This window comes from Enoplosus armatus, chromosome 17 (genome assembly GCF_043641665.1).
Source record: "Enoplosus armatus isolate fEnoArm2 chromosome 17, fEnoArm2.hap1, whole genome shotgun sequence".
Taxonomy (NCBI): Eukaryota; Metazoa; Chordata; class Actinopteri; order Centrarchiformes; family Enoplosidae; genus Enoplosus; species Enoplosus armatus.
The window spans coordinates 15104090-15130310 of NC_092196.1; the positions used below are offsets into that span (position 1 = coordinate 15104090).

Genomic DNA, 26221 nt, shown 5'->3' on the forward strand with positions numbered 1-26221 from the left:
GAGCTCGTTAACTACAATTAGCTGGGTTTCTCCTAATAAATGCTTTTGAAGCTACCATCTGGACATAAGGCCACCCACTGAGCCACTGTTATCTTTGGGGATGTCAGGGTGTATTTTCTCGCTTTCAATTATCAGGCATCAGGGTCTCCTGGTGTATCTCCATAACCATGAATAGTATGAATGGTTCTGAATAAAGCTTCTGCTCCAGGTGGAGGAAAAGCAAGGTACAAAAGCTAGTAATCACAAATTAAGCATTAATTTGAACCCTATGAATAAATTAAAAATATTACATTTGTTTGGTTGGACTGTGTTCTTGTTTACAGAGTAGTTGAAGTTGACAAAAGTTGTATTTTTTTCAAAACGAAATAACACATTTTGAATTAATTAGTCAAATAAAATCTAAATAACCTGTTGCAACTCTTTAAAGGAACAATTGAACATTTTGGGAAATATGCTTATTCGCTTTCTTGCTGAGAGTTTAAGCCATCCAAAAACTGACGCATAAAAATGACACGGCCAAAGAAAACACCCCACAACGTGTCATTAATATGCTTCGTTTTTTGTTCGGATTAAATCAATTAGATATAACATGTTAATTGGTGAGCTTTAGAGGTGCTGGTAGGTGCATTTTGTCACCCTTGGACAGAGCCAGACAAGCTGTTTTCAGTCTTTGTGCAAAGCTAAGCTAACCAGCAGCTGGCGGTCACTTCCTATTTACTGTACAGACATGAGAGTGGTGTCTTCTCATGATGACACTGAAACATGCCTATTATTTTATGGTGCTCCTGCAATGCTGTACGATTAAGTCTCAGTTGCTAACATAGGGATTAGCAGCTCATTAATTGTACAAATGTCAGTTATTTTCTCACCAGTTTTCTAAATGAACCTGTTCATTGTTCAACACATTTTCCTCTTTTACATGACAGATGAATTTGTTTCCGTCAAGGTGCTGAGTTCATACAACTTTAAAGAAGTGCGCTGCTGCCAGCAAAACTGTCACATACATTTGTGCAGAGATATTGACTCACTGGTGTTAGACAGCTAGAGGAAACTGATTTAAAAGAATTCCCACCACACGGTTTTTGGCCTCTTCAATGACCCATCATGAGCTTTGTGAAGAGCAATCTGAAAACTCGAATGAACCCGAGCTGTGGCGCGTGCCTCAGGGGAGTGTTAGGCCTCCCTGCTGCTGATCTGTCTGACTGGCCTTAAAACACCAGGTCTCAGAAAGTGCAATTCCACAAAGCTATGTCTTGTGTCTTCATGATTTCCTCCATGACACTGGTATTTTATATTCATAACTATTTGTTAGTAAGCCACTGTATGATCAGGAAAATCAATGTGGGTTCAAGCTTTCACATCTTAAATAGGCTTTCATGCAATTTATCTCCACAAAGTCCACGGAGAACGTGAAAAGTCTCGATACCTGTTAAACTCCCCGACACTTAATGAGCACGTCTGAGGTATAGATTTAGACTTTGACTGAATACTATTGGATATGTAAGCTACTTCCACAAAATAGTTCTGAAATCTTAAATCTATCATATCAAAGATCATACAACAAAGATAACAAGTACCTCATTACAAAAAATATAGACTAGTGACATTTAGGATCAACTATCCATTCAATTCTAAAATATAGTTTAACTGAGACAGCAGAGGGTTGCACAGTGACAGGATGTTCATCTCCCAGTTAGAAAACTGCGATAAGCTTCGGTGTTTTCCTTTTTTTCTTTTCATTTCGGTAGAATTACTGAACAAACAATAACATTGGAAAAAATTCAAATATTGTAAACATTGTACCAGTACAAAAGCACATATCGCAAGACGTGGTCAGAAAACACCAAAACAGGCAGCGCTGACAGCTTTTACTCCTCCTCCATTGACTTCTCAATCTCCTTCAGCCTGCGGACAAACTCCTGAGCCTCCCTGTCTCCGATGCGAGCGTCCAGCATCCTCATGATTGGCTTCTCTGGAGGGGAGAGCAAACAGATGAGAGTAGTTCCTACACCTGACACAAATATCACTAGATTGAATGGCCTTTCATGTTGTATTGGAGAAGTAATTGGAAACCCAGAGCTACACCCTCTGGTCTCCCAAGAAGCCAATATTACGTTTGCGTAAAACAAAAAACTTGATACAGCCTGGAGCTACATGTACCGCTGGGTTTACTGCGAGACAGGTGGAGAATGACAGGCTGGACGCTCTTGCCGGCTGCTGAGGCGTTCGGTCTCCCCGGCCAGCAGAAGTCGCTGAGAGGAGCCACGGCTTCACCTGCGAAGTCGTTGGTGGAAAGCCAGTCGTAGTCCATCACAGTGAAGGTCAAACAGGCAAACCGATGTCTGTACTGTTCAGGACTGACGTGACTGGAAGACACAGGAACCAAACAGATAAGGCTTAGGATATGCACATATAAGACGAGGGAGAGGGGGAAATAGTACTCACAAGGTAAAGAGTTCGTCAAATACTGGGTGCAGTGTCTTAAGTTTCACTTGCGTGCGTTGACTCTTGGCCATAGGGAACAGGTGGTGAGGACAGAGCTCAACTATGACAAATGGGTCACTCAGACCTGAGGAGGACCATAAAATGTGAGTGAAAACTTTAAAACAACAACCTGTGTTTTATTCTAAACTGTTACACTTTTACCATTGGCATCCAGTGCAATTATGTCTGCAGCGTGCAGAATCTCCACAGTCAGTCTTTGCTCGGGAGCATCGTAGTAGCACTTCACACTGATCCGACCAAAACGTGTGTGTTTGAGTGTTTTCTGAAACATTAAACACAGTGGGGGTGGATTATTATAATCAGAATGTAAAGGTGCAGTAACATTGGAATGATAACAATATAATGTAAAAGCTAAAAAAAAACAAAAAAAGAAAAGATATCAGCATATATCAGTCTACATGTTGCATCACTTGACAGCAGCTTGCTGTCCAGGAGAAGGCATATTTTCAATCAGAGGTAAAACAACAGAAGACAGAGTGCTGTGCTGTCCAATCAATACACCTGTGTCCACTGTAGAGCTAAAATGAAATTGTCAGTTGAAACATACCTGTTGGGAAATCTTCTCCAGATAGTACTGTTCAATAAGCTCAAAGGAGGAACATTTATTCAGCCTGAGCTCCTCATCCACGACCTACAGCAGCAGGAGTACGATCAGAAAGGGACAAAGATTAATGACACTTTAGGTAGGAAGGCATAAATCCTAGAGATGGCAAGATGTCCTACCTTGTAGTCTCCACTCTTCATATCTTCCAGGGAAAGACCCTCTCCCTTGGCATGGAAGAACTGCAACAGGGTCTAAAGCATTCAAGTAAAAAAAAAAAAAAAACTGTCATCACATTCATCCCTCTGATTTTGAGTAGTCTCAGCACAGTAGAGAGTCGTGTTGTTCACACAAACAGCATGAAACCTCTGACAGGCAAACACTAGATATCTGTCTGCCAAACTCCAAACTCACCCACTGTGTAGCGTGCCATGACTTTTCAGGCAAATCAGTCACGTTCCCTGCCAGCTGGTTAAATTGGCATTCGAATATACAGTAGCTCCCACTTTGTCATTCATGAGGGAACTCACTTTGGCGCTGAACTACTACCTGGTGACTGGCATAAATATCTAATATATGCTAATGATTGCACGGCAGCAGGCATACAGAGCTAATTTAAGGATGATGGGAACAGTAGAGGTGATAATCTTTACAGAGTTGACACGTCTTCTTTAGCAGACTACTCTTCTTAGACTGGAAATAGCTATAAAGAGTAATCACTGACCTCCACTGTGTACTGGAAGCGGTTGTAGAACTCCACCTGAACACCCCTGTTTTCTGCAACTGCATCCAGGATCATCCGCAGCAGCAGCTCCCACATGCTCTGGAGAACTCTACAAGGCAGCAGACACAATGAGACACCCACACGTTTGCCAGCTCTTCCAATTACACCCCTGTACCCTCACTTAGCCTCATGTATGTTTTCACAGATAATAGCTTGATAATGATAACTTGTAACACAAAACATATCTGAGGGGTATTATTATTATTATTATTATTGCAAAGCTTACATTCACACACAATGGCAGCATCTTATTTGCTGAGCTGTCACCGTTTTCACCTGCTACTATCAAATAAATGAAATCTTATTAGAGAGGAGGAAACAGTGAGTATGGTTATGTAACTTGACATAAAGATATGTCAAATTCAAGTTCCACAAAAGTCAGTTTCGGTATGCTGATGATGCATTGTTTTATGTGTATGCAAAAAAATAGTCAACAGAATAGACAGGAGCCCTATGCCAATGCACATTTCAAGCTGGCTTTTTTGATTTTTACATAGTGGCTTTAATGGCTTGTTTGCAAGAGTTGCTGTATATATACCTGCTTTAAATATACATGTATTGCGCGCTACATATGCCTGTTTGTGAGTTTATGTGGGGAATTCTGTCGAGTTTGTGTTTCCTTATGTTGTACCGAATGTTTTCTTTATAATTGTATCATTAACTGCACAGGCACACCAGTTGGAAATAAGCAATTACTGTGGTCAGAATGTGGAACTTTTATTATAACTCAGAATAGTTATTAAAATTAATTTGTATTGTCCCTTTCAAACACAAAATAAATGAAGTCGTATCTACAGCGAGGAGGGAGGAGGAGAAAGTAATTACCTAGTCAGATTCTCCTTCACAAGGTTTTCAGTGAGGATGACCATAGTGTCTTGTAGGTACTTCATAAGAGGGGACACAGCCTGGAAGATTGTCATATTAACACTCATTATCTAAGTATTGTGGCTGCAAACACCACTGATACAAGAATGAATGCTGTAGAAAATCACTACTAGGCCTTACGTCATCATTGTTGATGGAGTCTGGAGACAGGCTGATGTGCTGGATGTACCTTCGCAGCTCAGGCAGCATCTGCACAGAAATATTCTCATATAATTCTGCATGCAGGTACACATGCATATAAGTATGTACACATGTGCATAATGCATATACAGGTACAGAAATATATAAAATGACGCAGTGTATTTTTGACCCATGCAAAAAAACCCAGCCCATTGTGTCCTCTGCACTCCACACTCAACAGCAGCAATGCGTCATGAAGTTACTAATATTACCGAAAGCCCATTGTGGCCAAATTGGGTGTACAAATTCCAAGTTACACATGAATTCAGGTATAGTAGAAGTTACACAGAAGTGATTTTGGAACAGTCGTTCTAATAGTATAATTTCCTATACCTTCAATATGTCAATTCTTCAAAAACAAACAGTTTTTGACCATATTTCATTAAGTCACTGCTTGTAGAAACCTCACCCTGTCGAGGTTAATCAATTCCCTTTAAAGCATGAAAATGACCAACAGTTACAAGGTTTTCACAGGCATCACTATTCATGTGCACCATGTCTCATACAGTGTAGTTGATCTGCAGGTATTCCTGCTCTGTGTGCGGCACCTTGTCGGTGAGTAGTGTGATGAGACGCTTGGCTTCTCTCTGCAGGTCCAGGTCCATGTTGAACAGCTGCCCATTGAGAGCCTTGTAAACCTGCTCCTTCCCCTCCACCCCGCAGGACTCCTCCATGGCCCGCTCCACACCTTGCCAGTCCAGGTCACGGGGCAGGTGACCCAGGAAAACACGCACATGCTCCATGTTGTTCAGGGCAATGCAGAGCTAGCAGAAAGCGAGGAGGAGCAGAAGAGGAGAAACAGAGGGTGGAGGTGGAGAAACAAAGAAGGAAAAGAAGCAGGGCTACGGAGAAGTGGAGGGACGGGTTGCGAGTGTAAATGATTGACGACGACAAGAGGCAACTGCTTTTTTTTTTGTGTAAACATATCTGATCTCCTGCTGAGCCCTTTGTGTTGCCAGGGAGAACACTTGCTGACATTTACTACCCACGTCATTGTGTGCCCTCCCCTAGTTCTGTCTTGCTACAGGCGTTACCTGCACTGTGAAGCTCTTGTGGTCTCGGCCCAGCTGGTTCCTCTCAATCTTGCGTGTTATCATCTCTGAGTAGCACACAGCCTCGCTGCAGAAATTCTGTGACAGATAAAATACCAGTCCTGTTAGTTACAGTGAGACCTTTTATTAATCCTATGTGTATGTATGTGACTCTGCTCAGAGTCATGTTTTTTTTTATGTGTGTAGGATGTACAGGAGTGTGGCAACACTGGAAGTCACACTCACGTCTGTCAAACGAGTGATGAAGATGAAGGCCCCCGCAGAGTCTGGCCAGGCCAGCTGGAGCCAGATCTCGCGTACCTGGCTGAAGCATGTTGCCACTTCCACTGCTGAGGAGCTGTGTCTGGCCTGCTGCAGCGGCTCGAGCTGCTCACAAAGCACAACGTGCAACACATAACATGCATAGTGCAAAGTATGTGAATAAAACAGGGAACATGCTTCAACACACTGTGGAGTTGTTGTAAAGCATTTTATTAACAGTTAATAAATGCTTTACTACACACTGTATAATTGTTATAAGCCAATATATAAATATCATAATGTGGAGGGCAGAAGCCTCTCACCTTGTCTGTTTCCACGGCTTTACGAATTCTGTCACAGGATCTGTCATGAACGATCTGCAGCCACTTATGAATCGAGGACTTGAACCAGTTATGAAAGCCTGTCAAGGCCAACATTTTAGCATCCCTGTTAGAGAAGAACACACGTCTTTGTTAATAAATTCAAAGCTGAAGAAAAGGTTGAAGTCTCATCTTCTTGCTGACATTTCAAACAAATAACCACCAGCCAGGGCCTTTTACGCTGCTATATGAAAAGTCATTAGAGTCGAACTGATAACCAACTTGAGAGGCAGAAACTCCCGAAAGCCTTTGAGGATTTTCAAGGACATGAAGAGCTCAAAGATGGTCTCTCCCATTGTCTGAGTCAGTCTGGAGCTCTCCTGCTCCAGAGTCCCACAAACTCGCTCCATCGCTACGTTTACATCATCAGCTACCTGATGGATGGAAGAATTCGACTGTGTTTTAGTACCTGGGTCAAAATAAGCAACAACAATACTAAATAAATCAAAGAAATCTGTTTCAATGACCTGTTTCTCCAGCTGCCTGTATGATATGCTGAAGAAATCTACTTTCACTGCACTGTGAGAACAAACAAACAAGGATTAAATGAAATCAGTCCAACAGTAACTAATGCAAATGAATGTTTCTGTGCCAGGTAGCATAACATTTTCTACACTGTTTATTTCTTGATGAGACGCACAGCATTGATATTCACCTGTAGAAGAGTTTGTTGTACATGTTCTGGGCTCTCTGTACGTCTGCACACACAGCATCGACCACCTGAACCAGCTTCTTCAGCTGGTCCTCCAGAGTCTACATCATCAATACACAATGAACAACACCCTGAATATCAATTCTCAAGTCACAGTCAGTAAAAGTTAAAACTTATATTAATCAGTATACACTTACCCCGTCCTCTGGTTTATATCGTGCAATTAAGCTCTCGTACCACTCCGCAGTCCCTTTCTGTTTAGATAATTACACAAATTCAGGAGGATAAATGTTTGAATTAAAGGTGTCCTGTGGAGTATTTGATGTTGTTTACATTCAGATTTTGTATCCTTAAAACTTATAGGGTTGAATAAATTTACGACTACATAAAATGCTCCATTCACAACCAATGTCTTCCTCTTTTCTGGGTACTTTCTGCTTTAACACCAACAATAACACCAACTGCTACTTTGTAATTGGCAGAAATGTCAGGTCAGCCCTGTTTTCATGATGTTCATGCGCGTCTTTGCGTGCATGCTGCTTTCATGCATTACAAACTATGCAGGGACCTGCCCATCAAGACCTTCATCTACAGTACTGCACCTCTAGGGGTCAAAAACTCCACAGGGTGCCTGTAAGTGAACTTACTGTAAAACAAATGTTTTTTTTATTGCACATTCATTGTTACCTTGACAGCAGTGGTGATGTCCAAATGCAGTTCATTTCGAAGAGGACATACAGTCTTAAACGCCCGCATGTTTTGCATATAGCCAATCCCCCTGGCATACACAGACAGGGAAAAGCCAATTACAATACAAGACTGCTTTCAGGTCACGTAAATGCTGGTTTCACATTTTACACTAAGATATTGTTCTGAGAATTAAATAAGCACAAAAGCTACAATCTCACATCATTCTTTCCACTCTAATTGTATGAAGGATCCTGCATTATCTCTGCAGGAGAGGAGAGATGCAACTTTAACTGTTAGGTGAGTCACTCTGTGTGTGTGCGTGTGTGTGTGTGTGTGTGTGTTTCTGAGAGGTGTAGAAAAGATCTCCCTCGAGGTGTTGATCACTGGGCAGAGCTGGCTTACTGGGGAAGTTTCTATAAAAAAACACTCTCCTCCAAATTAGTGCGACACAGCAACATGAACTTCAATAATTAGCTGATTTTCCTGGCTGGCGTTTATGTGGAACAGCCTCTCTAATTTGGTGTATTTCCCTGCTTTAACTTCCTTCTTTTGTGCCATGGTAACTCGAAGCTAAGGCCAAAGGATGGTCTGTCCAAGACTTTGACTCAGAGCAGAATATCTCTGCAATACCGACCAGATTGTCATTAAATTTAGTGCAGATATCCATGGTCTTCCATGGATTGTTTCTCATGATTTTATGGACACCCCATGGCCAAAACATTGGTTGATGACAATGTGTCTAAAAATTTCCATGAAGCTCACTGTGGATATTCATGTTCTCAAAAGGATGAATGCTTATGATTTGGTGATTTCCTGAAGCTAAAAGTTCCACATGTACACAAACAATATTAAAATCTATAATCTAAATCTATAATTATTATAATTTGCTGAGTGCCTTCATAACATCATCAAGAATAACAGCTACTTTTCAGATTTTATACAATAAAATTTGTGGTTGGGAACAATTTTTTTTTAATGAGTAATGAGGAATGATTAAGATATTTCTGTTTGAGTAAGGAGCCTCTGCAGAGTTTGGGTGACTGACTGGTCGCTGTGTCTGTTGGGGTGAGATGTTGAGCGTGTTCCTGGTATGGCAGCACAGGCGAGTGCGTGATTTGATGTAATGGCAGTGGGACTTTACCTCAGCATGAGCTCGTAGCGTGTAATGGCAGCAGCGCTGGTGCAGGGGAAAACCTGACGCATGTTCTTCATCAGGCACAGGCAGTGCTCTGTGTACAGCCTGAAGCTGTCTGACAGCTGCCTCTCCTGGACACAGGAAGGGCCCTCAGTTATAGCTTCAAGTACACTGGCTGTGAGACATTTTTGGCTTAACCAAAAACCTTGATGAATGTCAGTGACAAGCTGAGCTAATGAGGTGACTGTTTCCAGATGATGAAAGGTTTTTTCCTACTGAGAGGCCAATGGCGGAGAACCTACCAGGTCGCCCCTCACAGCGGCGGGGTCCCACTCTGCATCGATGGTCCTCAGGAGGCGCAGCAGCAGGGAGTAGCACACCCTCTGGGTCCGATGGTGGCTGCTGTAGCACTGCCAGCGACTGTGTTAAAAAACAAAACATGCACCTTTTACCTGATACTAAAGCTTTCATATTTGATTTGATCAATTTTATTCCTCCATTAATACTCACATAATGGCCTGTTGGAGAGGTGAGAGATCGGTTTGCACAGCATGGTGAGTCAGCACAGTCCATGCTGGGGGACAGACCTGCCCGTTCCAGTTGTAGGGCTCTCTCTAGAATTACATGTGGTAGATGGTCAGTTCAATCATATTTTGACAAGTGTCACAAGAGAAATCATCAAAAACTTTGTTTTACAAAATGGCAGACAGTCAACGAATAATGCAAAATATAAACTATTAATTAACTTAGTAAGTAAATGTAATGTAAATCACAGATGGTTAAAATTAGCAGCCCAAATCAGGATCTTTTTTTACAAACAAATCCAGACTGGAATCAGAGTTCACCCACATGAAGTGGTGGTTCTGTCTGGCTGAAATGTTCTGTCTGTCCTTTCAAAACACTTTCGTCATATTCAGGGCCGTAGCCAGGATCTTAGAAATACTGAGGTCTTGAGTCCTAGCTCTGCTAGGAGGGCTCGGGACAAAAAAGCGTTTTTCCAGGACATTATGATGTCAGTGAAGCTGACCTTTGACCTGTTGAGTAAAAAATGTCATCACTTCATTGTTGTATTCCATTAAACATTTGTGTGAAATTTTGTAATAATTTCCGCATCAATTCTTGAGTTACGGCCAAAAACGTGTTTTGTGAGGTCACAGTGATCTTTGATCTTTGACCACCAAATTCTAATCAGTCCATCCTTGAATCCAAGTGGACCTTTGGGTCAAATTGGAAGAAATTCCCTCAAGGCGTTCCTGAGACACTGCACTCACAAGAATGGGACAGACAGACAGAAAACCTATCGCCAGTGCAGAGGCTTAATAAAAGCTGTTGCATGAGAGTACTGCCACTCTCTCACTGCCACAAATCACCAACAGCTTCATTATGAAGGTTGTTATAAGTCATTATAAAGGTTGCTTTGAATGAATATCTGGAAGAAACTCACCTTAACATGAGCGTGCTCATACTCCACAATCTGACACAGCAGTTTCTTGTGAATGGAGACATTTGAGTCTTTCTTAGACAAAGCTGTGTCTCTCTGACAGAAAAAAAAGAGACATTAAAAGTCATGCTAGAGGTGTAAACTGTATACTGAATTAGTGTTATACCGTACAGACCTGGCTGGTGAAGACCTTCAGGATCAGGTGACATTCTCCCTGAACTTTAGACGTACTCGATCGAGGCTCCAGCTTAAACCAGGTGTCATAGCCGACAACTGGGATCTCCTGCAAGAAGGAAACCAGCCAGTTTGTGTTTGATTCGTCACAGTGGCTCGACACCTCTGACTAGTGAGAGCTTGTTTTGAACTTTTACACTTTGAAAGCTCACATTTAAAGGGATGTTGATGCAGCCAAGGAAGTCATCGGCGTTCTCCTCCGAGCCTGATGCTGCGGATCCATTGGCCCGCACTGACTTTGCTATCTGCTTAAAATACCTGAAGAAAAAGCGGAGTGCAAGTAGGAAAGGAGTCTTGTTTGTCACAGTTTGAATCCATGTTCAATTGTACTGGGAGAGCTATAATCTAACAGTTTTTTTAGGCGTTTAGCCAATGCTTTTATCCACTGTGACCTACAATTACAGCATCGGCAGAATGAGTTACATTTCCTAATGAAAGTTGGTTATTACTCAGATTTTGTTCAAATGGAAATTGCACATGTTCCCCCATAGGATTATTATATTCCCAGGTTTTCATTAGACATGTCTGCTATTTATAAGTCTCTCCATGACCCGGCTGATCTCTCTGTGTTCACTGTGTGCACAGTGTTATTGGCACAGGGCTTTCCTGTATGTCAGCCTTTCTTTAAGGTTAAAGGACAAATACCAAATGATCCCCTGAAATTATCATGCAGGTGTCAGTATTTTTCAACAAATGTAGGCAACTTTTGGCTTAATTCAGATGGAAATGATCCTTTGAGTTACAGGTTGAATGACTAATTTATTCACTGCCATGAATGAACTAATTACCAACTTATATTGTGCACAAAATCGTAATTAGTGCGTCAGTTGCACTTCATCCCTTCAAAAAAACACTAACAACACTGCTAAAAGAATATCCAGCATTTCTGACCAAAGATGTATCTAAGACAGTTACATCATTACATTAACAGTAATTCAGGATGACACAACATAGTTTCTTCTACCTTCCCATTCCTCGGAGTCCGCTGACTTCATTGAGCTTTTTGCAGGCCTCAGCAACAGACACGTCATCGTCATGATCCCTGAAGAAAAGAGGATAATTCAGAGGTTATTACAACCTCTCATCTCCAGCAAGAACATGTTGCATTATCTTTGCACAACGATTGACAGAACAGAGAAGTGAAGGAGATCTACAATCAAGACCCATTGTAGTTCAACAAAATCATTATCCTACTCAACTTTTATTGGAGTCAAGAGTCAGTCAAGTTTCTATAACAGCTGAATAATGACTCCTCGACCTGGTACGCAACGTGGCTCAATCTTCATACGTAAGGACATAATGGATAAAATTGTCAAGTATGATCAAACCAAAACAAATCATTTTTTCATCCAACCAAAAAGACCTTTTATTTGCTTAAAATGAGTGAGTTGTGAGTACCACAACTAAAAACATCTGTTGGATGACTCTTTTGTGTGTGTTTTCTGTTTGCATATACAGTATATGCATTTCATTTGTTATCTGTGATGCAAGAAAAAAACATTTAGACTAATCTAATCTAATATAATAAAAATCGTTAGAAAAAAAGCATCTTTGTCCCTCTGGCATGGTGAAGGAATTCATGGTGTTGCTGCGCACTAATCTTACCATATGTCAAGATGTAAGAGGTCATTGTGGACGTCATCTATTTCACTGTGAAAGAAACAACCCAAAAACAGGACGGTCATTAATTGAATTGTCGTCTCCATGAGTAAATACTGACAATAAACACCTCCATCCTTTAGCGGTCCTTCCACAGCGATGACACTGTGCTGCACTGGTCACATAACTAACAGCTTTGGGGTTAGTGTGAAACAAATGAAACTGTGAATCCTGCATGTCACACATATCACCATGTCCAGGACTCTGATGAAGTAAAACTCCTGTACTCACAACACAAAGTGCTCGTCCCACACCGGGTTGAGGGTCTCTGGTTTGACCTCAGTCACCTGGATACACTTGGCAGGTAACACCTCCTTGGTGCTGGAGCGTTTCTCCAGCTTCTCCTTTCTCTTCCTGAAGCTGAACTTTCTCTCCTTCTTCTCCTCCACCTCCCGCGGGCTCTGGCCCACCAGGATTCCCAGCATGCAGTAGGGGTCGCTGTACCCTGGCAGGCCGCAGAGTGACACACAGAAAAGGTTATCAGACACATGAAACTGCTTGTATCACCCAGACAAGTGAAGGAGTTCTACAATCAAGGTATATCACCCTGATGATGCTGTTACAGCCGGCTTGGGCTCATTTGTGATTAAATCAGTGTTGTGTTTTGGCAAAGTTCTCCTTAGTGTAATAAGTGCGACAGGTTGACAATGGGCTTGTTTTGTTTTCCAATAGAAAAATTTAATGTTTGCGATGTCTCACCATTTGCATCCTTGGCCATCAGATTTTTTGCTTTCATAACAGAGACCCTCAAGGAAAAACTGGCTCGCTGTGAAAAAAGAAACGTCTGTTCAGTAAGAAACTGTAAATGCAACAAATCAAGGTCATGCGTTGAGTACATCACAATGTATTTCTTTAACTTGACTCTCCTGAATCTAAGAATGTAAAAAGTCATCAGATATCTTATATACCGGCTTAATGGGTCACAAGGTGAACATCCAAATGTGAATATGAGAATATTTAAATGGAAAAATATTTTCACTCTGGTCACCACATTTTCAGCAGTCTATAACAAGGGCTCACAGTTCTTAACAGAGATATTTGAAAGGTCCCTGGGCGTCAAATAAAAGACACAAAATCATACAAAATGGAGCTTTTAAGAGTAACAGGTCTTTCATCTCACAACTCTCCATCAGTGCGCTCCAGCTGTGGCCCTCCTGGCCATGCTTTCACCTTATTACCACTGCACTTTTCAAACTATGAGCATGAGAAAACATCAGTAAATGTACTAAAACACAGCCGCTGCACAACAGAGGATTTAGTGATGCCTCTAAATCTGCACTTTGTGGCCACAGAGGAGTTCATTCTACTGTGTGTTTTATTAACTGAAGAAGATAATAACTTAAAGGACTCTACCAGAGGTTTTGCATGTTTTAGCACATTTACCACAAAGTCAAATACTGTATACTTTTGCAAACCATGTAAGTATGTTTTCTATTGTTGCATGCACCAAATGCTTTCCATTTATTTCTGTATTACACAATATGACTATATTTGGAGACTTTAAATTTGCTTGAATCCTGTACTTTCGCAGAGCATATGGTTCAATCTGTACCTAATGTACAATATAATTACAATTTTAAAGATGAAACAAGCAAGTTAACAAACAAGAGTTAACTATTTTTTATCCTGAAATTACTGAACCAAAGGTTGTTTGGAAGAGAGGGAAAAATACATACAAATCTTAAATTGTACAGCATGCATTCAAAAGTATTCAGCAAAGTGTACATAAACTTAAGTCAAGTGGCTAAATCTTGCACAAATACTGGTATGCTCCTTCAGTTATCATTGTTCTCATCTTGATGAGCCTCCACTCTGTTTTACACTTGTGTGAAATCTAATGGACACAAAATAGGAACTATTTTACATGAAAACTTATATATATAGTCAACAATGCAATAATATTATGTCAGTGCAGACTGGAAATGTACATGATTAGTGGCAAATTTTTTTCTTCCTCTATAGAAAATGGCTGAATAACAGCTGTCAGCTTCCACTGCCACGGTATATCTGAAGGCTATTGTTATGACTGCATCTGAAGGGACAGCGAATAACGTACAAAGTGTTTCACCTTGGATTCTTGGACTTTTTGGAGAATGATGTCATGTTCCTCTTCCCCCATATCAAACACCTTGGAGAGATGGTCAGACAATAAAAACAGCCTTTCAAAATATAAGAACTGAACAGATGAAACGGTGCTTTCTAAAGCTGACAAAAAATCCACTACAACACCATGGAAATTCCTTTATATAATATTTGGTTCAGTCAGAGCCTCTGCCAGCACCTGACCAGCTAGGAACACAACACATCTTGAAAAAAGAAGACATAAAAGAAGCTACAATCCTTAGCGTGGTATCATCTGAATAGATGTAATATCACAGCCGAATATCAGCACACAGTGTGACTGGGCTTTGATGTTTAATCAGGTTTGAGCCAAGAGCATCTGCTCAGATTCGTACAGCCTGCTCATAACAAATAACACTCTCTATGTGGCTATCATCAGTGTTACTAACAGAGATATAATGAGAACATTTAATGGAGCTCAGGAAATAGAGTCAGTTTTAGGGTCAGACAGACAGACAGACAGACAGATAGATAGATAGATAGATAGATAGATAGATAGATAGATAGATAGATAGATAGATAGATAGATAGATAGATAGACAGACAGACAGACAGACAGACAGATAGATAGATAGATAGATACCTTTAGCAGATAAGCAAACAGCTCTTCGTCACTTTTCACATGTTCTGGTGAAGGCACTCCCACCCGGTTGACCACCGTGTACACAGCTTCCTCATAAAGTAGGTCCAGCTACATGAAAACACACTCTACTTAATAACAACCCTTCAAACATAAAAAGCTCACGCTCCTTTGCCTTCATGCTTTCTGCTCTGCTGCACATCAAACGCAGTTATTGAGACTTTTTACATTTAGTCCCTGCTGAAATACGATGAAAACAGAGAAGCTGAGCTGACGCACCTCCGTCCTGCTGATCCTGTCGGGGATGAACGCCTGGTCCACGTGCTCTTGAGGCGGCGGCACCGTGCAGGCCCCTCTTTGGCACTGTGAGGGGACGGAAACAGTTCAGCCAAAACAAAACCTGCTTTTCTGAAGGATGTGTTGAGTAAGAACTGGACTTATTGACAGTAGAACCTCAATCATCACTTGGAAGGAGTAACCTTTCCACTGATTTCCTTTTGTTTGGCTTCCAGTGGTGGAAGAAGTACTCAGAACTTTTACTTAAGTAAAAGTACAACAACGACAATGTAAAAATACTCCATTACAAGTTAAAGTCCTGCATTCAAAATCCTACTTAAGTACAGAAGTATTAAGAGCATAATATATCAATCATAGTATCAAAAGTAAAAGTAACCTGTGTGACTATCATATCTGACATTATTAGATTGTTATTACGTGAGATGATTAATGGGGTAGGAAAGAAGAAATAACACATTTGGATTCATTTTTTGCACTTTTTGTGAAATATTGGATGTTTTTACATCATTGGGCCTGAAATACATGAAACCATTTAGATGTTTAGAGGGGAATTCACTCCTTGATCTAAAACGTGACAAAGGGTCCCAACTTGACGCAGATTTTTTGCCTTTCTAATGCATTGTATTTTATAAGCTTATCATGTTCTTTATGAGAAGTAACTGGACACTAAAGCTGTCAAATAAATGTGGTGCAGTAAAACGTTAAATATTTCCCTCTGCAATGTAGTAGAAATATAAAGCAGCATAGAATAGACACGTTCAAGTAAAGTACAAGCCACCACTGCTGCCTTCAGAGCCACTTCATCAAGACTCATTCCAGATTTAGACATCCACAATAAGGAAAACAGACAACAATTTCAGTCCTCAGAAGATGATATTATCCCTGTGTTTTGCTCTTAGCTTCTTTTTTACTGCCTTGTCGTACAGCAATTTGGAAATGAAGACATTTGCTCTCAGCAAAGATGATAATACAGCATCATTGCCTTGTTAGCAGTGGCAGCAGGAGGAGCTGAACATTGTCATCTCCACCAGCTTGTCACTGCTGAGCCTCCAGTCTTCTGAGCATCCAACTCAACCCGGCCCTTCTGTCTGCAAACGTCATACTGGCCACGACGGTGGGCTAAATGACAGCACTGAGGCCTACTCACTACGCCAATGTGCTTCAAACATGTAACAGATGGAAAGGTGGAAGTTGGGTCGGGGTTACCTCAGCCTGGGCAGCCCGCAGCATGTTCTCCTGTTTCTGAAGGATGGCATTCACCCGCTCAAAGAACTCCACGCTCTCCTCGGAAACCCTGCCAAGAAGAGGTAGCAGATTGACAATTCATCTCTAAAAATAGAGATGAATTACTTGGAAAATATGTTAATTTATGAGAAAAAGTGAGGTGAAATGCGTTGTATGGTAAACAGATACATCCTCGTAATTAAAAACAAAGAGGGATTCAGTGACATTGGTGGGATCACACTGCACCGCTTGCAAATAAAGATTCCTTTTCATGTTGAACTACTGGACTCCATCGCCTGCAGTTCAGCTCCTTATTAGCTATCAAACGCCGTCTTATCTGATGCACTAAAAAGCAAAGCAGGTCGGGACCAAAGCTCTCAGCAAACCAACATGTCTGCACTCTGCATGAACCATGTTAATCTATTATGATGAGCGGGGATGTGTGCAAAAATGCAAATTATGTTTTCTGCTTCCTCCAGGTGTGAGTGAATCCCCGGACTCCTGCTGGCCCCAGTTGTCATGGTGATACAGGCACATTCAGGGAGGGAGTAGCTGCCTGAACACCTTGGGAATCCCCCCCACCCCCTTCACCCCCTCAACTCTCACCCCTCCCAAATCTTTCACTGGGCATCTTCCTCCTTCTAGCAGAGCCATGCCGTCTGCCCAGAACTCCTCACCCCCCCCCCCCCCCAGCCTCTCTCTCCTTCCTCGTCTCTCAGCCAATCCCGTCACATTATACAGAAGAGCCGTCCACAGAGGCCCTGTCACGCTCCTTTATTAGCGTCATCGCATCACAGCAGGCGTGTGGCAGCCCATCCCAGCACCCACTGACTCTCACCATGGTGGGGGAGCGGATGGCAAACCCCTGAGGTATTGATGAGGACTAATGGCAGCCATGCTGGGAGAGTTGGTCAGGTTTCCACTGGCGTCAAACCCAGTAAAGCTTGGAGGATGGATTTATTGAGTTAAAACGGCTGAAATCTTTTATCGATGCCAAACTAACCATAAAACACAATATATTCTTCAAAGAAGGTCCTATTTCGAGTAGAAACTATACCACACCACACACCACCAGCCTTTTTAAGTCTTGCTTTGTAGTAGGGTAACAATTATTTTCCTTATCCTTTAATCTGTCAATTATTGTCTCGACAAATCGATTAATCTTTTGGTCCATAAAATTCCCAATCACAATTTAGCAAAGCCTAAGTTGACATCTTTGTCATGATTGCTTGTTTTGTTTGACCAACAGTCCAAAACCCAAAGATATTCAGTTTACTATCATAAAAAACTAAGAAAATATATATTCATATCTTAGAAGCTTGAACCAGTGATTTTTGGGCATTTTAACTAAAACTAAAAGACTTTTGATTATTTGATCATTTTCTGTCGATAGACTAATCCAGTAACAGTTCCTCAGCTCTACATAAAGTCCCTGTATTTTCACACAAGGGTGGACTTTAACCTTTCATGTATTAGCATTAAAACTATTTTGCAACTAAGACAGTTTTCAGGCTCACTGGTGTGCTTGTTGATTTTGTCAAATGCTGATCAGAAACAAGTTGTTATTCTTATCTGAAACTCCTCAGTCAGTGTTTGAAAGCCTGAAACCACAAAACGAGTCGACAATCTGAGAATGACTCCTGTTCCGCTGACAGGAGATGGGGAGGCTTTGCTTTTTGGAGCGTACAGTTTTCATTTGCACGTATAGTACAAACAAGCTTCATTTGATTGTAATACATGTTATGTTATGAGACACTCAATTCTCTCCACATCCATCTTCAATCGTCCCGCGCACTCTCGTATTTCCATCAGGGAAACAGCTTGAGGATCTGTCCAGACAGTCTAGGATCTTTTGTTCCGAGCTTTGGGATGACGTGTTTATGAGCAGAAATAATGCCCAAATGATGCAAATCCAGTCAATTCTGATTTGATACACAAAAAAATGATGCTGATATCTTTCAACCTTTCTCTCTCTCTCTCTCTCACGCACACACGTGCGCCACCAGAATAACAAACTGATTTGATGTTGCTAGGAAACAAGTCCTTTTTTTCTTTTACTGTCATTTTATTCTAATATATTTTCAGAATTCATTCAATCTCCTGTCTGGCGAGTAAATCAGAAGGAAAACATAAATAAAAACTCTGAACTTCCTCTCACTGCCAGAATTGGTTTAAATGTGACTAATTGGGAGTGTGAAGTTGACAGCAACCCCTCACTTCAAACTTCAATACAATATGGCAGTGCCTACATAGTAATTAATAGTGCAGACATCCCTGTTGTCTGCAGCATGAAAGACAATGTGATGTCTGTATGCATTCTAATAAAATAAGATGATTTTTTTAAATCTGATTCATCACGGTTGTCAGTGCATAATATCAGCCTGCGGCTCCTATCAGGACCGAGGATCTCCATGACAAGGATCCCCCTCAATACTACACACAAGACTTAATTACACATTTGATTAAGCAACAAAACATTGCGGCTGAAAAGACTCTCACGTAGAGATATGATCTGATGGAATCTCTTCGTTCAATAACTTGTGAAACTACTGACAGACAGAACAGTGGCCTGGTGTGAAATTGTTTTCAACTTGGGTTGTCTGGGGTGCTTTACGATTGTGTTTCACAGTTTTTACTTCTTCACTGTGCGGGTGAATAGCTAACTGAGGATATGACCCATTTCTAAACAGGTGACTCTAACTGAAAGCTCTTGCATGACTACAAGACAGATAATGCCTGATTTATGTTCCTTATATGTACATCAAACAAAAAAAAACTCACTCCTGACAGTATTAGGTCATATAGTGGGAGTCATACCAGTGTTGTGGGTATTCCTCAGGGATTAAATGTACAGCATTGATGACCTTAACTACATTAGCGGTTGTCTGTTAAAATATGAGGCTGATGATATATTTTTTCTTATAGTCGACTGAAATATTGTCCGTGTAGCAGAAGACAGATACATCTTATTCCTCTGTACCGCAGAACTCCGTTGCTGTTTAAAAACTATTGAAAACACATCAGTGAGTCACACTGTTGCACTGGGTGACATGTTCCTTCATTACAATGAACGCAGGCACTATAGTTCACTTAAAGTCAATCATACATAAACCACTCTTGTGCTGTAAATGCTCAGTATTTGTATTAATTATTTGGAACGCTTCTCTGATCTTTGAATAGTTGTTAGAGGCTTGAAAAACACAAACAGCACAATCTGAGATGTTTAGGGGGAAGAAATCACACAACTCCTCAAAACTAATAGACATCTGAAACCTGTGATGAGGGGTGCAGGTAGACAAGAGCACCAAATGTGTATCAATCCGCGACTAAAAACAGTCCCCAACAATTCAACAATGAGTAACGTTTGCTAAAAAACTACAGTGCCCATCTGTTTTAGGAAAAAGGGAAAAAAGGACTCTTTTTAGGAAACTAAATTACACAGCATCAGTTTTTAAAGATTTTTAAAAACACCTTCGATAGGAACAAACAGACTTGGGGCTGAGTGATATAGACCAGGGGTCTCATTTATGACCGCTGCATTCGCACAAAACGGGGCCTGAAAGAGGCGTACGCCACTTCCCATGCAAAAGTTGTGATCTATAAAAATGAGAGTGTTCACACCTGCAAGTAAACTCTGACCCATGCGTACGAACATTTTGGAGACAGGAAATTGACGACACAGACAGTTGGTGAATTGAAGCCAGACTGTATAATGATGCCTCTCGCACATTTAATTTCACTTAATATCAAACGTAAATTATAGATCCACAAACACTGAAATCAGCAGTGTTATTTGTACTTATGCTTGTAGTAAGCCATAACTATTCCATAAACACCTTTCACTTTGAAAAGATATAAGCAACTCAAATCTTAAATCAAGACACCGCGCTGGCTCCACAAACACTCCGCCTTCTCCAGTCACCTCACCCGGCTCATCTTCATCACCTGCACATGGACTGCCATGATTCACCCAGACCTACCTTTGATCAGCAGGCTCATTTATATGCATTTATATGCAATATTCACGTGGTGCTTTGCATTGACCATTTACGGTTGAATGTGGGCGTGTAGAGGGCGGGATGTGAGGCCGATCAACCTGTGCACATTTACAGGTAGACTGTGGCTGCAGGTGAGCGAACGTATGGTTTTATAAATCCGATTTTTTTTTTGCCACACGCCAACACTACGTACACTTTTAGTATGGATCCTACGCACTGTTTTATAAATTTGACCCCAGATCAGGCAAATATTTACACATTTAACACATTGTTGGTTTTTGTGTTTTCATGGGATTTCTTGACAATAAGAAAAATATAGAATAACACCAGCTTCATCCTTTAAAAGGTCTGTTGTGTACGTATGCTAAATGTTTGTCTGTCAGTAATTACTGTAATTACATGTGCGTTAGAAGTTAACGTTTAATGTCATTCTTAATTGATTGCGTTATTCTGCAGAAATTAAAATTGAGAGCCTCAATACATTGACACTGAGGAGTCACATCCATTAATGATGCTGCAGCGAGCTCACACTTCAAAACACAGGGAAGTCCGCTGCTGTTGACAGAGATGGAAGTGAACAGTGAAATAAGCAATAATAAAACAAAATCTAATTTTAAATATGAAATCCCTGTGGGTTCTTACGCTGCATAACGCCCGGTCAAGCTCATCTCCGACAGTGTCTTGTGCATTGCCACAGACTTAACAACCAGCTCACAGAGGTAAAAACATAATTTGCTGGACTGAATTAAAAAGTTCACCTCCAATGTGCCACTCTGCTCTGAGAGCTCAGCTCTGACAGCCGACTGTACTACTGGGTCAACGACTGTGGACGGAGCAACTCAAATCCACCGGCCTCATTTGCAAATTCTCAATTAAAGTGAGAGTGCTGGCAGGGCAGCAGCAGTCTGAATGGATAACAAAGATCAACAGCCTGCCTCTAATGATGAGGGCTCTGGGTATGTGCACGGCTGAGGCTCAGTGGGAAGGCTGTAGCACCAGGGAGCTGGCATGGGAAATGAGAAAAAGGTGAGATACTCACAGTTCAAATCACTCTTTAATGAAGAACACAACTAGGGTCTATTGGTTCAATTTTACATTAAATTGCATTAAAAATATTAAAAATACTCTATAGACAGAATGAATAATATGCATTAAATGAAAGCATACATAAGAAAGGGTCCAAAAAGTCCTCTGTGGGTAGAATTAGTCTTTGTGTTCAACACGGCATCTGAGGTTATCTTCCACGTTAAAAATAGAGACGGTCGTCATTACAAGTATAAGTTCACATAGTGGCAGCAGCCTGTGTTTAGGTTGCTATAGTAACACAGTTCATACTATTACCTTTGGCTTCAGATAATGCTGCTAAATAAGACCGGAAAAAAAATCAGATGACTGATTATACCTGTGCCACTTTATTTGTTGCTACGAGGCGGGCAAGGACAAAAAATAAAAAAACATGTAACGGGAATAAAAAAAAAAGGAATAAAGCTTTGGGGGGGATCAGACAAGATCAAGACCAAGGTACGAAATGCACTAAGGTTTACGCTGTTTATTCTTCATGCCCCCAAGAACACAGTGCTGTCAAGCTAATGGGAACACATGACATCAATCAAGACATTATATTATAAAGGAAACCTTAAACATATGACAGAAAACAAAAATAAGAATACATACAGTACATGTAGCAAACTATACACATATATATAAAATACATATCTACATATAAATACGTACATGCATGCAATATACAGCATAGGGACATAAATACAAATATATACAGACATACATATGTATATGTACAAGTATTTACATAAAAACACGTAACAAATAATAACAACACATAAATCAATGGGTCACACAGTGAGCAGTTTGTTTTACAAATGTATTGTCTATAAATGCAAAAGAAAGTAAATCAGTATAATGGCTGGAGTAAATCAGAACTGTGTACATTTATTATGATCAAATATAAATACAGTAGAAAGAATGATGTTTCATACCATTTATCTACACTTTCATATGCCCAGCTGAGATCTATTTCACCATCTGGACCGCATGTTTGGAAGATAAAATGTGGATTTATTTAACGCTCTTGATTAATGAATGAATTGTTTAGTCTATAAAATGTCAGAAAATATTGAAAAATAGTCATCACAATTTCCCAAAGCCCAAGGCAACATCTTCAGCTTGCTTCTTTTGTCTGTTGTTTGTTTTATCAACTGTGCAGAACCTAAAGATATTCATCTTACTAGAATTTAAGATGAGGAAAGGCAGCAAATCCTCACATTTGGGAAGCTGCAACGGTCAAATATTTGGCATTTTTGCTTGAAAAGTGACTGAAAAGATTCATCGATAATTAAAATCGTAGCAGATTTGTTTTCTTTTGATCGACTAAATTGTCTTATTTATCAGGAAAAAAGGCTTGTGGCAAAAGTGGGTTCTTTATTTCTTCCTGCTATACAGCTAATTGGTATGTATACAATGTCATGATTGTTTTCACTATTGGCTGTGTATGTGGAGGACGATGTCTTGCTGTACTTTTGATGTTTGACATACGTACAAAAATACATGTATTGACACATAGATGCATGTACACACACACACACACACACACACACACACACACACACACACACACACACACACACACACACACACACACACACACACACACACACACACACACACACACACACACACACACACACACACACACACACACACTCATCTAAACCCATATACAGTACATGTAACTTTCATGTATAATGAATTCACACAAAACACATACATACAGAAACTAAAATATGAGGCGATTTGCTCTCCTGATTTATGCTGCAGCAAGATGTCTTTATCACTCAAGTAAAGCAGTAGTGTGCTGTACTGGGGTGCAGAACCATGTGGTGTAAACTGATATACAAGAAAGCAGCATTTGTGATCCCAGTCAGAGCCTGACTGTGCATGTAATAGTGTGGTTGATGTGTCCTTGGGGGAAAGGCAGCTTGTTCGTGGCTCGCTCACAGCAAGTCACAACTCTGGAATAAATGCCAACCACATTAAAACACTCTGTCAAGAGATGATGACCTGTGGCTTCAGCTGGACGGCCAGTGAAAACAAATGACAAACAGACATGAATTATTGCTTATGAGCTTGTACCGCTGTTTCTGAAAGGCTGCCATTATATTTCCGAGCTAAAAAAAAACGGCAACAGTGAAAGAAATATTAACTGTAGCTAGAAACTGTAATTTTCTAGAAACAGTAATATACGGATAAACAGCCTGCCTCCTGCTTGTTGCTCAAACTCAAGCAAGGCTTAATTTGTGTCTGACGGTAATGCAGTAGAGTGCATCACAACCCTCATGAGACACAAAGTTCAGGCTGTATGCTTCTGCCACCCAGTGTGTCCAGACGGATTTAAATTGCTAAATGTTCTTCAGGTAAATTCTGAATGACAAGTACAAAAAAATAGTCTGCAAAATTCCACAAATGCCACATCCATGAAGAGCCTTCAAAATAACAGGAATCCGGCTACGGTACTTGAAGTCAAGTGCAAGTGTGTGACTCACCTGCGAGGTAAGGGGTCAGGACAGTGTGTGAGGGGGCTGCCGGCGGTGGGCGGCGGCGGCTCCCTCCGGCTCCTCAGAGACTGGCTCCTCTGCACCTGCCTCAGCACGCTACTCTTCAGGTCCAGCAGCGTCGTCATGATCTTTCACTGCCAGAAGAGACACACAAAGAGCAAACATCAAGACACTGTGACTCTGGTGCGACCCCCGATTGTCAGTGTTTGTTATTCACAGCCTCTACTCCAGGGAAGTGAGTGGAAATACATTTAATTCCAGCTGTGGGATCATATTTATAAAAACGGTTGTTTCAGGGGATTATTTTGGTCTCATCAGCTGCATAACCCCCCCACTCTTTAAACATAATTATACGCTTCCTTAGCAGAAGGTGTATTCTATTTCTGTGACTGATGCCGCAGGGTGGGCAATTTATCTTCCACCTTTTTAGTCTGGTCAGTTCAGTGTCAATCCACCTTTATTATTGGGACCACACTTTTCACAGAATATGCAAATCAAGAAGCCTCGCAGAGCTGAGAGCCACAAGAGCCCCATCATAGCAATGTCATAAAAACGGTTAAAATAAAATGGGAAGAGAAGAGAGCCAAGTAAAAGCTATGTTTTCCTGAATGTCTTAATCGCAGACCTGGAACATCTGCAGGGTAAAACCTATAGGAGGATCTAATGTTGCAAAAAAAAGCTCAGTCAAAGCCAGATGATGTGAAAACAGAGAATATTATATATGTACAGATTTCTTTCGTAGGGAAAGTGTAATGCAATGTAAAGTGCTGTAATGTGGGCTTGCAGATGGCTAAATGTTGGGCTGATTTTAGTTAAGAAGTTTACAGAGAAGTAGTCTAATAATGGACAAAGCCAGAGAGGTATAATGAGAAGCACATTCAGTAATAACTTTAACATTACATAAAATCATTTCTTTCTTACAACTTTTCACTTGCACAAGTGTTATCTAAGTGTTTGTAGGGAAATGTATACTGAGGTTATCGTGAATATGAATTTAGAAAAATGAGCCTATCTGGTGACCTTGGAGAGATTGGCACTGTGTTGCTAAGCAATTCGCTGAGACTGAGTGAGTCTTTCTCAGGGCCACTCGCCATAAAGTGAACTCTCATTTTGGCTTCATGGTGTCTTTAAAATATAACTGAATTGTATGACCTCATAACAATATTGTGCACAGTCAGTGCTCCCCACAGAAGAAGAGCTGAAGAATAAAATAAACTGCTCTGTTTAGGGATATTTAATGAAACTGTGCATGTTGGCATTTTCCACAAGTAAAAGTGTGAAAAAAAAGATAAAGAAAACGTAAAGTAAGCAGACTTTATCGTTTCTTTGCAATAGCAGCATCAATTTCAAGCTTTTATATCAGCTCAGTTTAGCCTAATAACTATGACCGAAGCAGAGTCTGCAGTCTGAGTCTGTAGGCTCAGGAAGCCAAAATATAAACTTAAGGTTTAATGGGAATATACTGATTAACTCAAGAGCCACATAATTGGCATGAATACTATCTTTAAGTGCAATGTCTCTTATGAGCTTTTTGTGTCAAAAGTCCGACTCTGAACCTCATTATGTACTGTATCGGCTGTATATCTGCCCTTTATTAGGCGTTAATCCTTTAAATCTCGACAGAAGGTTGGGCGTCTATAAATACCTGCGGTTCAATAATGAAGTCGCTCACTAAACCCTCACAGGAACAGAATACATTTATTAGCTGCACAACGTAACACTTCAAGCCACTGTGGCAGCAAGACTGCTTACAGTTTAATTTCACTATTCATTTCACATAAAAAAAAAGCATGAAAATGATCTGATTGCAAGGTCATTAATCACATAAATGTCAGTAGTTTCTACAACAAAACACTTGAGGCTCACACATCTGCCTAGCAACTGAGGAAGAGAGTGAAGCTGATTGTCAAATCAAAGAGTGTCTTTACAGAATCCAGTCACTTTTGTCCCCGCTTGTCCAATTTACTGCATTTTAACTGTGATGCGAGGATCACATAACTGGGACTGTGATACCGGCTCCACCTGGATGACTGAGAGTCTTTTTGTGAGCC

The 26221-nt window shown here is 40.7% G+C and overlaps 1 protein-coding gene across 1 annotated transcript; it reads right to left on the bottom strand.

The window, feature by feature from the left end:
* Positions 1–1868: 1868 nt before the first annotated feature.
* On the bottom strand, positions 1869–24295 carry baiap3 (BAI1 associated protein 3). Its single transcript, XM_070923239.1, has 33 exons — positions 24159–24295; positions 16583–16670; positions 15359–15442; positions 15083–15190; positions 14447–14506; positions 13078–13144; positions 12610–12823; positions 12325–12369; positions 11684–11761; positions 10872–10977; positions 10661–10768; positions 10489–10581; positions 9555–9658; positions 9347–9464; positions 9051–9175; positions 7907–7997; positions 7417–7473; positions 7223–7320; positions 7035–7086; positions 6790–6941; positions 6511–6634; positions 6173–6313; positions 5930–6025; positions 5444–5659; positions 4836–4904; positions 4656–4735; positions 3771–3879; positions 3229–3300; positions 3053–3136; positions 2647–2767; positions 2446–2569; positions 2161–2366; positions 1869–1972 (listed from the first exon to the last, which is right to left on the bottom strand). Exons 1-33 carry the CDS (start codon positions 24293–24295, stop codon positions 1869–1871), a joined length of 3531 nt encoding a protein of 1176 aa, XP_070779340.1.
* Positions 24296–26221: the final 1926 nt, after the last annotated feature.

Excerpts from the sequence above, each read along its gene's own strand:
- baiap3 (XM_070923239.1), bottom strand. The coding sequence starts at position 24,295 with ATGACGACGCTGCTGGACCTGAAGAGTAGCGTGCTGAGGCAGGTGCAG. Across the intron at positions 10,582-10,660 it reads TGAAGGTCTTCACCAGCCAG|AGAGACACAGCTTTGTCTAA; the intron begins GTCTGTACGGTA and ends TTTTTCTGTCAG. Across the intron at positions 2,367-2,445 it reads TTTGACGAACTCTTTACCTT|TCACGTCAGTCCTGAACAGT; the intron begins GTGAGTACTATT and ends TGTGTCTTCCAG.